Source organism: Zootoca vivipara, chromosome 4 (assembly GCF_963506605.1).
Source record: "Zootoca vivipara chromosome 4, rZooViv1.1, whole genome shotgun sequence".
Taxonomy (NCBI): domain Eukaryota; kingdom Metazoa; phylum Chordata; class Lepidosauria; order Squamata; family Lacertidae; genus Zootoca; species Zootoca vivipara.
In genome coordinates, this window is record NC_083279.1 from 51,721,143 (window position 1) to 51,736,822 (window position 15,680).

General features: G+C 39.2%; 1 protein-coding gene across 2 annotated transcripts in view; it reads left to right on the forward strand.

The window, feature by feature from the left end:
• PAXBP1 (PAX3 and PAX7 binding protein 1) overlaps nt 1-14,023 on the forward strand; it is a 30,756-nt gene extending 16,733 nt beyond the window's left edge. For both annotated transcript variants that reach the window (XM_035115636.2, XM_035115637.2), the window contains exons 8-18: nt 1,025-1,148; nt 2,476-2,575; nt 5,308-5,423; nt 6,510-6,709; nt 7,346-7,490; nt 7,597-7,718; nt 9,923-9,999; nt 10,106-10,172; nt 11,532-11,678; nt 12,705-12,859; nt 13,631-14,023. In XM_035115636.2, coding sequence (XP_034971527.2) covers nt 1,025-1,148; nt 2,476-2,575; nt 5,308-5,423; nt 6,510-6,709; nt 7,346-7,490; nt 7,597-7,718; nt 9,923-9,999; nt 10,106-10,172; nt 11,532-11,678; nt 12,705-12,859; nt 13,631-13,748 — 1,371 coding nt within the window. In that variant the 3' untranslated portion in view covers nt 13,749-14,023. The remainder of the gene's footprint in view (nt 1-1,024; nt 1,149-2,475; nt 2,576-5,307; nt 5,424-6,509; nt 6,710-7,345; nt 7,491-7,596; nt 7,719-9,922; nt 10,000-10,105; nt 10,173-11,531; nt 11,679-12,704; nt 12,860-13,630) is intronic.
• Nucleotides 14,024-15,680: the final 1,657 nt, after the last annotated feature.

The following is a 15,680-nucleotide window of genomic DNA, read 5'->3' on the forward strand; positions in this document are numbered from 1 at the left end:
TGATCTAATGAAATTCTGAGGTCACTGCAAAGTCCCTGCTAGAACAGTTTTTATTAAGTAACAGTTAAAACAAATTTGGAATTACTTGGACTACTAGTAAAGGAAAGAATTAATTAAGGATAGATTCAGATGAACAAGCAGGTGGGCCATAGCAGCTTGAAATCCAACTCTACAGTGATTGCTTGCTTCAAATGGGGAGCTATGTGTATTGACTTTGTGAATGCACGTTTTAGCCTGTTCAGTATTACTGCAAATCCTGGTGACTAGGAGTTATGCTGAAGGGGAAGGTGGGCAATGCCTTAAAATCAGGCAAAGGCACCTTCTTGTTTATATAATTATTAATCCAATCTTATTTAGTGACTATATTACTGTGGGCTGCTTGCAACAATTTACAATCAAAATAATTAGTAAAACAGTAGAAAATATTTTTAAAATACAAAAGAAGTTGCTTCTGTCAGGTTTTGGGGGATTTCCCTAGTTTCTCCACTATAGCCCACCCCATTCAGCAGAGTTGCCCAACACTATGTGGAGCATTTTGGGGTGCTTATGGGCTGACATGGGGAGTTGGGAAGTTAACTTGGTAATTCCTGTGCTTTACTCTCGATTCAAGACAATATATTTGTTCTTTGGCTTATAAGTAAACACATGTCTAATAGTCTATGGCGTCCAAATTGCCCTCAGGTGATTAAGTAAAGAAGCTCTGAGTTTCCCTTTTTTCTTTTGGCCTACTCCCAAGTGAAATAATTTTCTAATGAATATATATTGTAGGGTAACCTTGTAAATGTTCTTACAGACTAGTAACTTTTGTGGACTTCTTTGCAGGCTTGTTCTTATGCTTTCCGTGAGGTAGCTTGTTGTCATTCTTTTCTATGCACTTTTCTTGAGTTAAATAGCAGTCAGTTGTTAAAACAGTAAAAAGAAAGCGATGCAGCTAAATGTGTAGCTGTATATCTTGGAATAGGGTCGCATCCCATACAGTTAAAACTTGAAGACTTTTTTATTACGGAGTATTATATTTTTACAGGTGCTCCTGATTAACGAACTCGAATCAGCAATGCATCAGCTGTACAAACAGCGAGCTTCCCGCCTTGTCCAAAGACGACAAGATGATATTAAAGATGAATCTTCGGAGTTTTCAAGCCATTCAAGTCAGTCCATCTTGAAGGTTTTTATTATTCATTAAACAACCTTGTTTACATAGTGCAGTTTTAATTTAAAGTGAAACCAGAAAGCATGTCTGGTTTAAATCTGGTAGAAAAAAAATCAGATTAAAGAATCTTAGCTCAAACTCTATACAGTGCCTTTCCTGTCCTCTGTCTCAGTGATTGAAAGCCATAGCATCTTGCTTCGATCCCTTTTTACACGTTAGATGTGTGTGTAACTGTATGTTGTCTTTTCCTCACTTCCTGAAAGTATTTTTTAGAATGTTCTCTAAACCTAAAAAAAACCATGTAGGCAATTCTGATCGAAGTTTAGCTTTTGAATAATATTTATTTCTGCAGCTTACAAAAAGCCCCCCCACCCACCCAACACAATCTAGGTACAGTTTGCCATGCATGCCTTCATTACTTCAAACATTAGACCAAATAATACTTGTGCTAACATTCCTGTCTTATATGTATTATATAATTTTGCTAGGACGAATTTGTAAATTAAATTATGCAAAAGTGAGTACTTATGGTGAAATCTTATTCCATATTTGATACCAAGCTGGTAGATATTAGGAAAATTCATCCAAAAATTATCTAGTTTTTGTTTTCAAATGTTCAGTGTATGACAACAATTAAGTATCAGATTGTAGCCTACAACAGTACTAATTGTCTTAATACCAACTGAAAATCTGTTAGTCCCTGATACTCTTCAGTGTTGTTCACCAAGAATAGAAATTTGACTTGTTTTAGATGTACTAAAGGACTTTTCTTTATTTTTTGTATGGAGAGGGGAAGGGCTGTAGGTCAGTGGCAGAGCATCTGCTTTGCATGCAGAAGTCCCAGGTTCAATCTCTGGCATCTCTAGGTAGAATTAAAAATGCCCCCTGCTTGAATCCCTGGATAGCTGCTGCCAGTCACTACATACAATATTGAGTTAGATAGAACAATGGTCTGACTCCATATAAATGTTGAACACTAATGTTTTTTTAAAAAACAATACAAACAGTTTTTTATGTTGTAGGTTTTTTTAAGTGTTTACTGTTACTGAAGAGTTCTGAGTGATAAGTTGATTGTGACTTCTTTTTTTGCACATAATGATGAAGGCACTCAAATATTTGACCCAATTGGTAATCGCTTCAGAAGATAAGTCAGCCGCCGCCACTTTATCTGTGCGGTGTGTGGGGGTGATAATTGTCAAACTTATAGATGTATTGCAGATTTATAGGCACTTGCTGAGAAAAATCCCCGCAAAAAACACTGACATTATTATGCTTCCTGTAACTGGAGAATGGGTGTTCTAATTTCAGTGTTTGTACTCTCACAGGTAAAGCACTGATGGCACCAAACCTTGATTCTTTTGGACGAGACAGAACACTGTACCAAGAACATGTTAAAAGGCGGACTGCAGAAAGAGAAGCAAGAAGGTACAACAGCATTTAGGTTACTTCTATATGTATTGGAATGCATGTTCTGTATAATTGCTGTCTCTATGTAGTATACAGCCTACATAGTCAAGTAAAAGGTAAAGATAAAGGGACCCCTGACCATTAGGTCCAGTTGTGACCCACTCTGGGGTTGCAGCACTCATCTCACGTTATTGGTCGAGGGAGCCGGCGTACAGCTTCCAGGTCATGTGGCCAGCATGACTAAGCCGCTTCTGGCAAACCAGAGCAGCACACGGAAACACCATTTACCTTCCCGCTGTAGCAGTACCTATTTATCTACTTGCACTTTGAGGTGCTTTCGAACTGCTAGGTTGGCAGGAGCTGGGACCGAGCAATGGGAGCTCACCCCGTCGCGGGGATTCGAACTACCAACCTTCTGATCGGCAAGCCCTAGGCTCTGTGGTTTAACCCACAGCGCCACCCGCATATTCAAGTGCTTGCAGATAAATGATGGGCTACTCGCCTTGTAGGTAGAACATTGCTTGAGTCTTACATAGTGTGGCACAGTGGAGGTGGAGGCTGGCTGCTAGATATATGACAAATCCCAAACTAAGGAGAAGGGGAAAGTAGCAAAATGTTCAGAGCTGAGGTAATGGTAAAGGTACCCCTGACCGTTCAGTCCAGTCGCGGACGACTCTGGGGTTGCGGCGCTCATCTCGGTCTATAGGCTGAGGGAGCTGGTGTTTGTCTGCAGACAGCTTCTGGGTCATGTGGCCAGCATGACTAAGCCGCTTCTGGCAAACCAGAGCAGCGCACGGAAACACCGTTTATCTTCCTGCTGTAGTGGTACCGTCTTTCCCCTATTTTAAGACGTAGTCATTATATAAGCCATAGCAGGATTTCTAAGCAATTGCGCGATACAAGCCATACCCCGAAAATAAGACATACTGATAGACCCTTCACCCAGTAGCAATAACCCCCCCTCTCACCAGCCAAGCCCCCTTAAAATATCTCCCCATTTTGCTGTCGCTCCACAGACACGTATTTCCTTTAAAAGCTTGTAAAAATGCACTGAAGAGCCGTAGCTGCTGGCTGCTGAAGCATCGTGATTTTCCCTCCCCGTTTCTGAGAGCATTTTTTTAAATAAAAGGATTTGAAAATATTTTTTTTAGCCAAGCTGTGTAAGCTGTACTTGGTGAAGAGGAGAAAAGTGGGGTGGGGAGGAGATGAAGGCACGAGGAAGAAAAGAGGGGCGATTGAAGCCGTTGCCTCGTGAATGCAGAGGCTGTTTTCCCTTTAAGGAAGAGATCTACGTGTCTCTCTGTCTCTCCACACCCCCCCGCGTCTCTCTCTCTCTCTCTCTCTCTCTCTCTCTCTCTCTCTCTCTCACACACACACACACACACACACACACACAGCCCACCTCTCGCTTCCCCCCACCTTTCCTTTCCATTCTATGCGCCCACCCATGAGTTGCCTGTTGATTTCCTCTTGACGGGAGAGGGGCTTTTGAAGCCGCTGCCTCGCGAATGCAAAGGCTGTTTTCCCTTTAAGGGAGATCTCCCTGTGCGTGACTCTCTCTCTCTCTCTCTCTCTCTCTCTGTGTGTGTGTGTGTGAGAGAGAGAGAGAGAGAGAGAGAACCCACCTCTCGCTTCCCTCCACCTTTCCCTTCCATTCTATGCGCCGGCAGTCTCCTGTGTCTGATTGTTGTCTCCTTGCTTTTACCGAGGCATAAAGCAGCCTTCCTTTCTACCTTATGCTTGCTTGTCTGTGGAGCTGCTCCTTTAAGGATTTGTAAGTAGTCTGGATCGCAGTCCTTGCCTTGGGGACTTTTTTTTAAAATAAGGACTTTTTCCGTCTTGCTGTTTGCGAGCACAAAAGTTAAACTGCCGGTCCTAGCTTCCTTTACCCACAAAAATTTAACTCACCTCGCTAGCTCAATTGCTTCTTAATTGCTACCATTTACCAAGTCAGCAATCTTAATTGCTGTTTAGCTGGCTTCTTTGTTCTCAGCAGGTAGCTTCTTTGCTATCACTACAAAGTGTTACATTGTTCTTCAGACTGTTGGAACTTAAGTCTCGGGCAGCTGGCTAGTAGAGATCCTTATTTGCTTTTACGTATAGGCTACTGCTAGGACTGTATCACACAGATAGATTCCATTATACTGGTTTAGATTTAAGAAGCTCCAGTGTAGCAGATTGCTATTGAGTCCCCACATCAGAGGAGAGAGAGAGCAGCCCTTTGCGAACATCCCAGGGCTGGGGAGAGAGGGCTGGGCCAGTGACGCACACCTCCCTTCCCTCAGACTCATAATAAAAATACCAGTAAGACATCCCACCAAAAATAAGCCACCCTGTGGTTTTTTGAGAAAAAAAAGTAATAAGACGGTGTCTTAAAAAGGGGGAAACACGGTACCTATTTGTCTACTTGCACTTTGACGTGCTTTAGAACTGCTAGGTGGGCAGGAACTGGGACCGAACAACAGGTGCTCACCCCGTCGTGGGGATTCGAACCACTGACCTTCTGATTGGCAAGCCCTAGGCTTAGTGGTTTAGACCACAGCGCCACCTGCGTCCCTCAGGGCTGAGGTACTAGTCATCAAATAACACATGTCCTGTAACATCAGATGGCTTCAACTCTGCTTCATTTCCTCTTGAAATAAGGGAGAGCAGGAAAGATGCATCCTCCTTAAAATAACAGGTACCCTTTGTTTGGGAAAAGCTTGGCTTTCTAACTTTAATGTAACATTGTATTCTATTCATTTTAATAGAGCTCGTCGTAGACTGGCCAGAGAGCAATCTGGGAAGATGGCTGATCACCTTGAAGGCCTTTCTAGTGATGACGAAGAAACTTCAACAGATACTACAAACTTCAATATGGAACGAGGTCAGATTATTCATCAATGTCAAAAGTCATAGTACTATCTAGATCCTAGTATTCTGTAGAGAAATGGCTCCCTGCCATCATCAGCCATTCATTTCAGGCAGCTGGAGATATTCCTTCCAGCCCTAGTCTAACCCTTATCTTACTAGCAAGGAGAGCCTCCTGCTACGTAAAAAAACACACACACACACACACACACACACACACACACACACACACACACACACACACAAACATACATCAAGCCTGCAAAAAGCAGGCTTCTTTGCTCATACCATTTTCCTCTTTATTCTCGTTTGACTGCTGCTTTTCTCTGAATAGTCAGGATCAGGAATATCATTGTATGGGATCTTGTAAGCCTCCTTCAGGATGTGTTACAGAAAAAAGACAGGGTATAAGTTTCATAATTACATGTATTTCCTTTGAAGTGGAACTATTCACAGTTTTTTGGGGTTTTTTTGATACTTGGAACTACTTCCATGATGCTGTGCTTTCAAGTGATTATCACCACGGGCACACTCTTGAATTAAGTCATGTACTTTCAGACATTGAGGTAAACACTGTAGCTGTAAAACCAACTTCTTAAGAAAAAATAACTTTGTTATGCCATTGCTATAAAAAGGCAGAATATAAACAATAGAAAGGACTAGACTCAGAGTGAATTTTTTTACAGGGGTGGCAGAAGCTGACTTTGTCCCTTCTTCCCCTGGTAGTCCCCTGCTCCACCACCTTCTGCTAAGGGTCTAGATCCTGTTGAAAAAGGGGGAAGAGAGGGATCCCTAGAAATTAGGAAAAGGCTATCTCCCCATTTCCACTCAGCCACCAGCATAATCCACACCATTTAGCAGGGACCCAAGCCCCTCAGTGAGAGCATTTGCAGAGAACATGGGGAGACTGCTATGAGGAAGAAAGGGTAAGAAAGTTGGCTTCTACAAGCCTCTTTGTGCACATTCAGCTCTGTATCTGACCAAAGCAATATCGATATTAACAATTTCTTTATAGTATATTTGCTTGAAAGTTTGCCTGAAAGTGCATTGCAGATATAAACCAGAATATTAATTTATGCTGTTTCAAATACTGTTATCCTAGATCGCATTTTGAAGGAGTCCAGCAAAGTTTTTGAAGATGTGGTAGAAAACTTTTCATCCATTGACGCCATTAAGTCGCAATTTGAAGCATGGCGTTTCAAGTATTCATCTTCTTACAATGATGCTTATATTGGCCTTTGTTTACCTAAGCTATTAAATCCTTTAATAAGACTTCAGTTACTTACCTGGAACCCTTTGGAGGTGAGAGAAGGTTGAAACATGCTCTCTGTGTTCTGTTTGTTAAACAAGGCAAAATGGTTACATAGAAGTGATTAGAAGGCTGGGATCTGAGGGCCTTACTGCGAGGAGTTACAGGGAGCCAGACAGAGGGCCTTCTCGGCAGTGGCATGGCCATCCCTGTTGAACAGCCTCCTATTATATATCAATACGATAAATAACTATAAAACTTTCAGAAAACATCTGAAGGCAGCCCTGTATCAGAAGTTCTTAAAGTTTAATGTTTTATTATGTTTTTATATGTGTTGGAAGCCACCTTGGGTCATAAATATCCAAATGGTAGGCCTAAACTACAGAAACTAGCTGCTTTATATTCAATATACTGCAGTATATTGATGGTATTGCAGTGCAGAACACTGGCTTCTACAACTTGATCAGCCTTAACGCAGTAGTTTGCAAATAGGTGGCTGAAAAAAACATGCTGACATCAGTGCCAGTGCAGCCTCAGAAAATATGATGTTCTCCTGGCACTACAAGGACATTCTGAAAAGGAGGCACCTAGTCTAAATGTTTGTACTAACATATTGATAGAGTGTTCACACTTCATTAGTATTTTGTTTTAAAAACCATATTTATAGTGGCAATATTTTATTTTAATAGGATAAATGCCAAGACTTTGAGAGTATGCTATGGTTTGAATCTTTGCTATTTTATGGATGTGAAGAATATGACCAAGAGAAAGATGATGCTGATGTTTCACTATTGCCTACTATTGTGGAGAAAGTGGTTCTGCCTAAATTAACAGGTACTTTATAAACATACAGTCATTTTAAAAGGACAACGGTTTCTAATTTTTAGCAACATCATCTTAACAGTTTTGAGAAGTAATAATTCTTTTTTGTTGTTGTTAGTACTTGCTGAAAACGTATGGGACCCTTTTTCTACAACACAGACATCTAGGATGGTAGCCATTACCCAGAAACTAGTAAATGGTTATCCATCAGTGGTACATGCAGAAAACAAAAACACACAGGTAAAAAATATTCTTTATCTTTTTGTAGGACTGGACTATGTCTGGTTGCTACTGTTAAGACATTTACTCATGTTTTGCACTTAGTCCTAAATTAATTTTAAAATAGAAGCAATTGTAGTTCCCTTGTGTTATGTAACTGATAACTATTTAGGGATTGGTGTGTCACAGTAATACGTGTTGCTGGAATGATGAAAATCTGTAAACAAACAATAAACGTCCATAAAAATGGCAAAAGTAGTTTCTGCTCATTGCCCTTTCTATGCTCCTCCCGATGGAAACATGCAGATGTACCCCTGCTTTAAGTCGTTTACATACTGTCTTCTCTTGTATACAGTGGGACCTCTGGTTGCGTATAGGATCCGTTCCGGAGGTCCGGTCAGAGGTTTCCGCAACCAGAGGAACCGCGCGTGCGCGGCGGCAGTCCACTTCTGTGCATGCGCAGAAACGGTAGACCAGTTATGCGCATGCACTTGGCGCGGAAGACAGCTTCTGCGCATGTGCGTGCAGCGAAACACTTCCGGGTTTGCCGCTTTCGCAACCCAAAGTTTTCGTTACCCGAGGGTAAAATAAGCAGAGGTTCTACAGTATTATTTACTACGAAGCTCGATGACTACACTATTTAGTGTTGAAATGCCGGATTACCAGAACGATGTCCAAGTACTGAACCACTGGTATATTAAAAGTGAACTCTTTATTTACTGCGTTTGCAATTGTTTAAGATAAAACCTATTTTGGAAAGAAACTACTTTTGCCATTTTCATGGACATTTTTTGTTTGTTTACAGATACTTACCTTGGTAATATTATCTTGTATTGATTGCAGCAGTCATTGTATCACTACTCTGTTCATTGCTTTATTGGAATGATGAAAATAGCAGGCTGCAAATGAGAGTTGCAGAACTCATTATAACAGAGTTTACAAATGTTCCTGATGGAATGTTTTCATACAGGTGAAATTAGAATATTGTCAAAAAGTGCATTTATTTCAGTAATGCAACTTTTTATTTTTTATTTTTATTTTAATTTTTGAAAATGCTTTCTTTTGGAAATTCCACAGTAATAAAACAAATAGTTACAATAATACAAAAATAAACATCGCTATTACATTTCATTGATTACATTACATTTATAATTGACCGGCCTAACAACAAATAATTACAATTACAACAAATAAAGGCTTGACATATCTTGCTTTGCATGTCATGCATCTATCTCATATATTGGTTTCACCTTTTAAGTTGCATTACTGAAATAAATGCACTTTTCGACGATATTCTAATTTTCCGAGTTTCACCTGTATAGAAGAGTTTAGATTTGATATCCCGCTTTATCACTACCCGAAGGAGTCTCAAAGCGGCTAACATTCTCCTTTCCCTTCCTCTCCCACAACAAACACTCTGTGAGGTTAGTGGGGCTGAGAGACTTCAAGAATTGTGACTAGCCCAAGGTCACCCAGCAGCTGCATGTGGAGGAGCGGAGACACGAACCCGGTTTCCCAGATTACGAGTCTACCGCTCTTAACCACTACACCTCCAGGAGAGCTTATGTTTATATCACTACTATGCCCATGGCTTAGGGGGACATGGGTGGCGCTGTAGGTTAAACCACAGAGCCTAGGGCTTGCCGATCAGAAGGTTGGCGATTCGAATCCCCGTGACGGGGTGAGCTCCCGTTGCTCGGTCCCAGCTTCTGCCAACCTAGCAGTTTGAAAGCACGTCAGAGTGCAAGTATATAGATAGGTACCACTACAGTGGAAAGGTAAACGGCGTTTCTGTGTGCTGCTCTGGTTCAAATATGTTGTCTCCAGGAGGCTGCAGCAAGAGGCAGAGAAGCACAATTAGATGAACAAAATCCTCTTGCAGTCAACTGCATCCAGACCACTGTTTTTAGTTACTTTTATGGAACTTGTTTCTAGGACATGCTGAAAACAAATCCTGCCCTTGTACAAAAGATCTTCAGGGACCATCTGAAGACCCTGTTTTGCATGCACAAATTCAGGGCCTCCCATTTTTTCATAATTTAGTGCCTCCCATTTCTGCTAACTTGCATAATTCAAATCAATGGAAAATATAAAGTTGGTAAAATAATTTGGTATCATGACAGACTTCTCTAGCACTAGTATCTACTGAGATATTTGGTTAGATATGTGCTAAAAAGAAATTTAAAAAAAATTCACAATCTTATGTTAAATTTTAACTCTTTCAGACATTACTAAAAGGCCTCTTGCTTAGAATGAGGAGAACACTAGATGATGATGTATTCATGCCACTTTATCCCAAAAGGTAAGATTATTGGTTTGCAGAATCTTTTAGTATTATGACAATAGATCATATCAACAGTTCACATCATCTATACTACTGAAGTTTAAATAAAACTTTTATTTTTCAGTGTCTTAGAAAACAAGAACTCTGGTCCTTATTTGTTTTTCCAGCGGCAGTTTTGGTCTTCAGTGAAGGTGAGCTAGCAAACAGATTAAGTTTCAGACTTAGAAGTGCTACTGAACTGACTCTGAGTGTGAAGTGAAAGTAGGCATGCTGACTCCAAACCTAGCATTGCTGCATTTGTGACCTTAGCTCAGGGTCACCAACCTTTTTTGCCCCCCTGAGCACATTTGCAAACCAGCAAAATTGTGGGCAGCACACACCTGCAACCATGTATACACCACAACCTGTTCTGAGTATAGTAGTAGAATTATTTTAAGTCTAACTTTGGGGAGGGCACCAACCAGCCTGCAGAGAAGGTCTCTGTGGGCATATGTGTGCTCATGGGTCCTGTTTTGGCAACACTTGCCTTAGAGTATCATGGTGCATGGCTGTCGCGTTGCATACATTGGATTCCAAAGGCTGTGTGTATGGAAGGCCACATGCGCACTATTCTCTCAACCCTGTGCTCTCAAAACTCCTTAGACCACACAGCCTCCCACAGGCCACATCCTCAAGTGCCTTTGCCTGTCTAGTATGTGTCCTTGAACTGTCATGATGCCTCTTGCTTGTCTGGAAGGAAGATGGAGGGGTGTGTGTGTGAGAGAGAGAGAGAGAGAGAGAGAGAGTTCTGACATTTGTGTGGGTGGATTGTGACCTACTGTATAAAGGTAAGAGTCTCACCCATTGTGCTGCTCACTTTTATATCTGTCCTCACCCACTACTGATATACAGCCCCTGCGAGGTTATCTGTAACAGAATGCAACCCTTTGGCATAAAAGGTGTCATCATCCCGCCACCCACCCACCCCACTGGCCCATGCTTATTGCAGTTTCCATCAACCCTGATCATTGACCATGCTGATGGGAGTTCATGTTGAATCCATGTTGAAGTCCAACATGTGGAGGGCCACACATACTCCATCCCTGTTGTATATTTAAAGTTACTGTATATACGTGGTATTAAGAGGACAAGTGCATTTTTGAAAGTGCTAATGTTACATGTAGTTTTTAACTACGAATTCTTTATACAGTTAAAGGAAATGAATTTTGGAGTGTTTGTTCTGAATCTGAAACATCAATAACCGTTTATAATAAGAAATTTGAAATTCACGAGGCATAAAAGTCCAGAGAAATGTTTTTTACTAAATTTTCTAGATCCATTTTCATTAGGGTTGAGGCCCAGTTTTAGCACAGAAACGGCTTTGGCCTGTTTAATAATACACAATACCCTTTTGCAGAAAATATGGATACTTATGGCTTATATAATTCAGATTTAAATTCTGTATTTAAAATGGAAATGTTTTCATTCATTGATAATTATCTCCAGATGTAAAAGATGTATATGTTAATAGTTCTGCTTTTTATATCCAACTTTTTATTATCCATGTTCAGTTATTAGGAAACTTTCTGCAGTGGCATGGAATCCTTTCCAACAAAACCTTACAAGAGTTATCAATAGATGGATTGCTAAATAGATACATTCTTATGGCTTTCCAGAATTCTGAGTATGGAGATGATAGCATTAAGAAAGCTCAAAGTGTAAGTAAAAGTGTAACTTTTAATCATTCATTTCTATTGTTAAGCATCCTTTTAAAGTGACCTGATTCGCATGTTCACATGAAATCATAATTTAAAGTAAACTGTGACTTAACATGAAGGACCAGAATCCTAGTACACACTGCTCAAAAGTTCATGCAGTCTTGCTGCTGCTGTGTCACAAACAAAAGAAGCCAGAGTCCGTTCTGTCATGTCATCTGAAGCCAAACTCATGGTTTGTTTCTCTCCATAGCAATCATAAGCATTAACCATGGTTTGATCTTGGCTGACCACTTGTGGTTTGTTTTCCCCTGTTGCCTGTGTCATAGTTCAGACAACACAACAAACCAACTGTGATATGGCAGAAGCAGGGGAGGAGCTTTTCTGGAGCTTTAGAGCAGTGTGCACTAGAACAGTATTTGATCACATTAAACCATAGTTTGTTTACATATGATGTGTGAATCGGGTCAGTATACTGCAAATGTCTTAAGATGCTGTGCAGTGTAATAGCTAGAAAGTTGGGTATGAAAGTGAACAACTGTCCACACTGAAATCTCCATTCAGCCCTGAAGCTTGCTTAAGTGACCTAAGCCAAGTCACTATCTTTTCTGAAATATTTACATAGCACTGTTTTGCAAATAAAAAATAGAGAACTCCACATATCCTGCTTGCTTTAGTGAAAGGATGAGATTAAAATGATAGGACAGCAAAGTTTTTTTATTGACAGTTGCTGAAAGTTTATTTAAAATATATATTTTTGTTAATATTTTTTTACAATATGCATATTAGATGATTTTATGAATAAAAATAATGATGAAAATTATGATAATGAAACCAGCCAAAATGGTAGAGGTTCACATACATAATGCCATTCAGAGTAAGCTCTTTAAAGGCAGCTTCCTATAGCACAGATAAAATTCAGCAAACCAGCAACTAAAACACAAAAACAGCAAAGTCAAAAACAACAGACTCCGTAATTGCTGCTTCAACCTTATACTCTAAACCACTCTTTTCTTCTCAATTCTATAGGTAATCAGTTGTTTCCCTAAACAGTGGTTCACTAATCTTAAAGGAAGTAAGACAATATCACATCTAGAAAACCTCTGTAGATATCTTGTTCATCTTGCTGATACAGTATACAGAAATAGCATTGGAAGCTCTGATGTAGAAAAAAGAAATGCAAGGTAACCTATCTTTAACACTGTTTCAGTTTAAAAGGTAGTGATTGTTTTATTGTATTATTTTAGGTATTTATTTACCATTTGTTAATTTTATCACAAATTTCAAGATGGTTTTATAAAATATAAGGATACAAAAAGCCATAATCTAGGCTTTGCAGGAGCCTTTCCCCATGCATCCCATAAACTGTTGTTAAGTTGAGGAGGGTGGTTTAGGATGACTGCAGGGGTGGGGGGAATCTGAAGACTCCTTTTAAGTATGAGAGTATTTTAGATTTGTACATGAGACTTTTTGGATCTTAACCAATATTATTGTAATGAAAATTAGCCATGTGTATAGTATATTTAATTTAAAAACCACAAACAGCTTGATACAAAAAATGTAAGTGTCTTCCTACTGTTTGTGTGTGCCAGTACAGCATCCTGGTTTATTCAGTACCTCATCTTTGCACATCAGACATTTGAGTTTTACTGCAGATTATTATTAATCTCCTTTTACATGTTTTAAGACGATTTACAAATAAACTATAAAACAGGTAAACAGTACCAAAATATGCCCTAAAGGTACATTTAAAACAATACAGAACGAACATCTAAGGCAGATACCTTTTCATAAACTGCTTAGAGGTTTTATTTACAGTTGGGTGCTATAATTTTTTTTAAAAAATAAAGATCCAGGTGAAATAGTTTGTCAAAACAATATCTTCAATTGTTTCTGAAAAGTACAGGTGGTAAGTTGCAAAAGGCACTAACTAAAGTTCTTCCATCTCTTCATAGGGAGAATATAAAACAGATAATAAAACTTCTGTCAAGTATTCGAGCACTGGACCATGCTGCAACAGTTGCAAATGATCATAATGTGAAAGAGTTAAAAAATTTAAGTGAAGGGAAATAAAACTTTGTCTGTTAATTCTGGGCTTTAAAAATCATTCCTGAAGTGTAATTTTGTACATATGTAAAGTTTTCTTATATTGTAAACGATTGTTTTTAATACAAAGTGCATTCTTATATACAGCATCTGTAAGAGTATTGATGTCTTCAAAGTGAAAAAGAAGCCAGGGAAACTGCATCTTGTTTACAAAACTTTTATACTACATGGTGGCCATCTAGTCACTAAACTGCCCATTAGTTAATGAGAAATTCTACACTGTAAAATTCATTTAACTGATCTGCAAATATTTATATTCCCATAATTATATGTTTGAAATAATGGTTTATTTCAAAGTAAGATATTCAGTAATTTGGTAATAAAATTGGTCATAAATATGTGAATATAGTATGACCTGGGTAAGAGTAAAGAAGTGTCCAAAATTGTAACAGTGTTGTTTGAAGTGTATGTACTGGTGACAAAAATAGCTGAAAGTTCACAGCTGCATTTAGGTAATGGTATGGTCACAATTAAAACTTAAAACACTTCATTGTATAATTTTTTTATCCCTTTAACTCTTACTGGCAATATATTTTCTCACAATTTAATAATTCAGATTATTAACCCTCCCCCATGTCCACATATTTGTTTATATCCTATGGTCACAATATTGAGTATTCCAAAATGTTGCATTGTTTAATATTTAAAGAATAAATCCTTTTATTTTTGAGTCATGGCTTGCTACTACTGAGATTAGTTTGAATTCTGAAGAATATTGTCACTGTTGTAGATAGTCTGCTTATCTTCAAGTGTAGTATATTATACTTGAGAAAAGTAGAAATTGAAATATTAAATAACTTTGGATCATTGTACTTGATGATGCTCCTGTCATGTGATGTAAAGAAAATATTAAATGTACAGTCTGCTTTTTGAACACTGAATCATTTTATGAATTCATTACATTGATTATTTTCAGTTATAAGGCCAACCAACATCAAAATTCTCAGACAATAGTATTAATACTACAGACTTATTAAACTGCAGTTACAGTAAACTATGGTTTAATGGTACACTTTTCACCACCCTGCTAACAACAAATAAGTCGTGATCTGGCGTAGCAGTGCACTAAACCTAGGATCATTGCCCCCCAACCCCCCCCCCAGTAGTAAGCCAAGAACAATCCTTGATTACTAGGCTTGGTTTGTTTGAATGTAATATTAACCCAGGCCATGGTTCCCCCCCCACCCAAGCAGCATAGCAACAGTGGGGGGGGGGAAGGAGTAAAGTGCTTCAAATTTCAGCAGTGTACATATGCTTGCTGCACTTTTATATATTTATTAAATTTGCAGCAAGCGTATGCACACTGCTGAAAACATAATCAACAATCTAGCTTAACTGGGAACTGCACACAGACAGCTGGGAAAAAATCTAATTCTGGCACTGTATCTAACCTTCACAGTGTTAAGTAACTTGTGTCATCCAAAAATAGAGCAAGACTGTCCTAAAGCCCTTTGCAATAAGGTTGAAGGCAGGGGAGGCGGGGAAAAAAGTCAGACTGCAATGATAGACAATTATCTGCAACATTTGTAGCCTGCCTTTCAAAAAAAAGTAGAGCTCTTACATTGAAATATTTTTCAACCCCTATGTGTGTCTACTGTACTGTGAAGAAAAGTTCAGTGGGGCCCACTCCTAGGCGAGTGGGTAAAGGACTGTAGTCTACAACTACAGGGTGGGTTTTTTAAAAGAGGCCCCGTGGAACATGTGTACTCTGAATCCACAAGGCCTCTTTTAAAGGACTCATCCTGTATTAACGGGTAATAAACCAGAAGCAGGTTCCCTGAATTACTCAAATAGTTACCGTATTCAAGGATCACAGCAAAAAAAATAAATTTGGCTGAGCAGTCCAGTGTCATTTTAAACTGCAATAGAAAAGGCTTAGCACGGGTTGGCAAGGTTTAC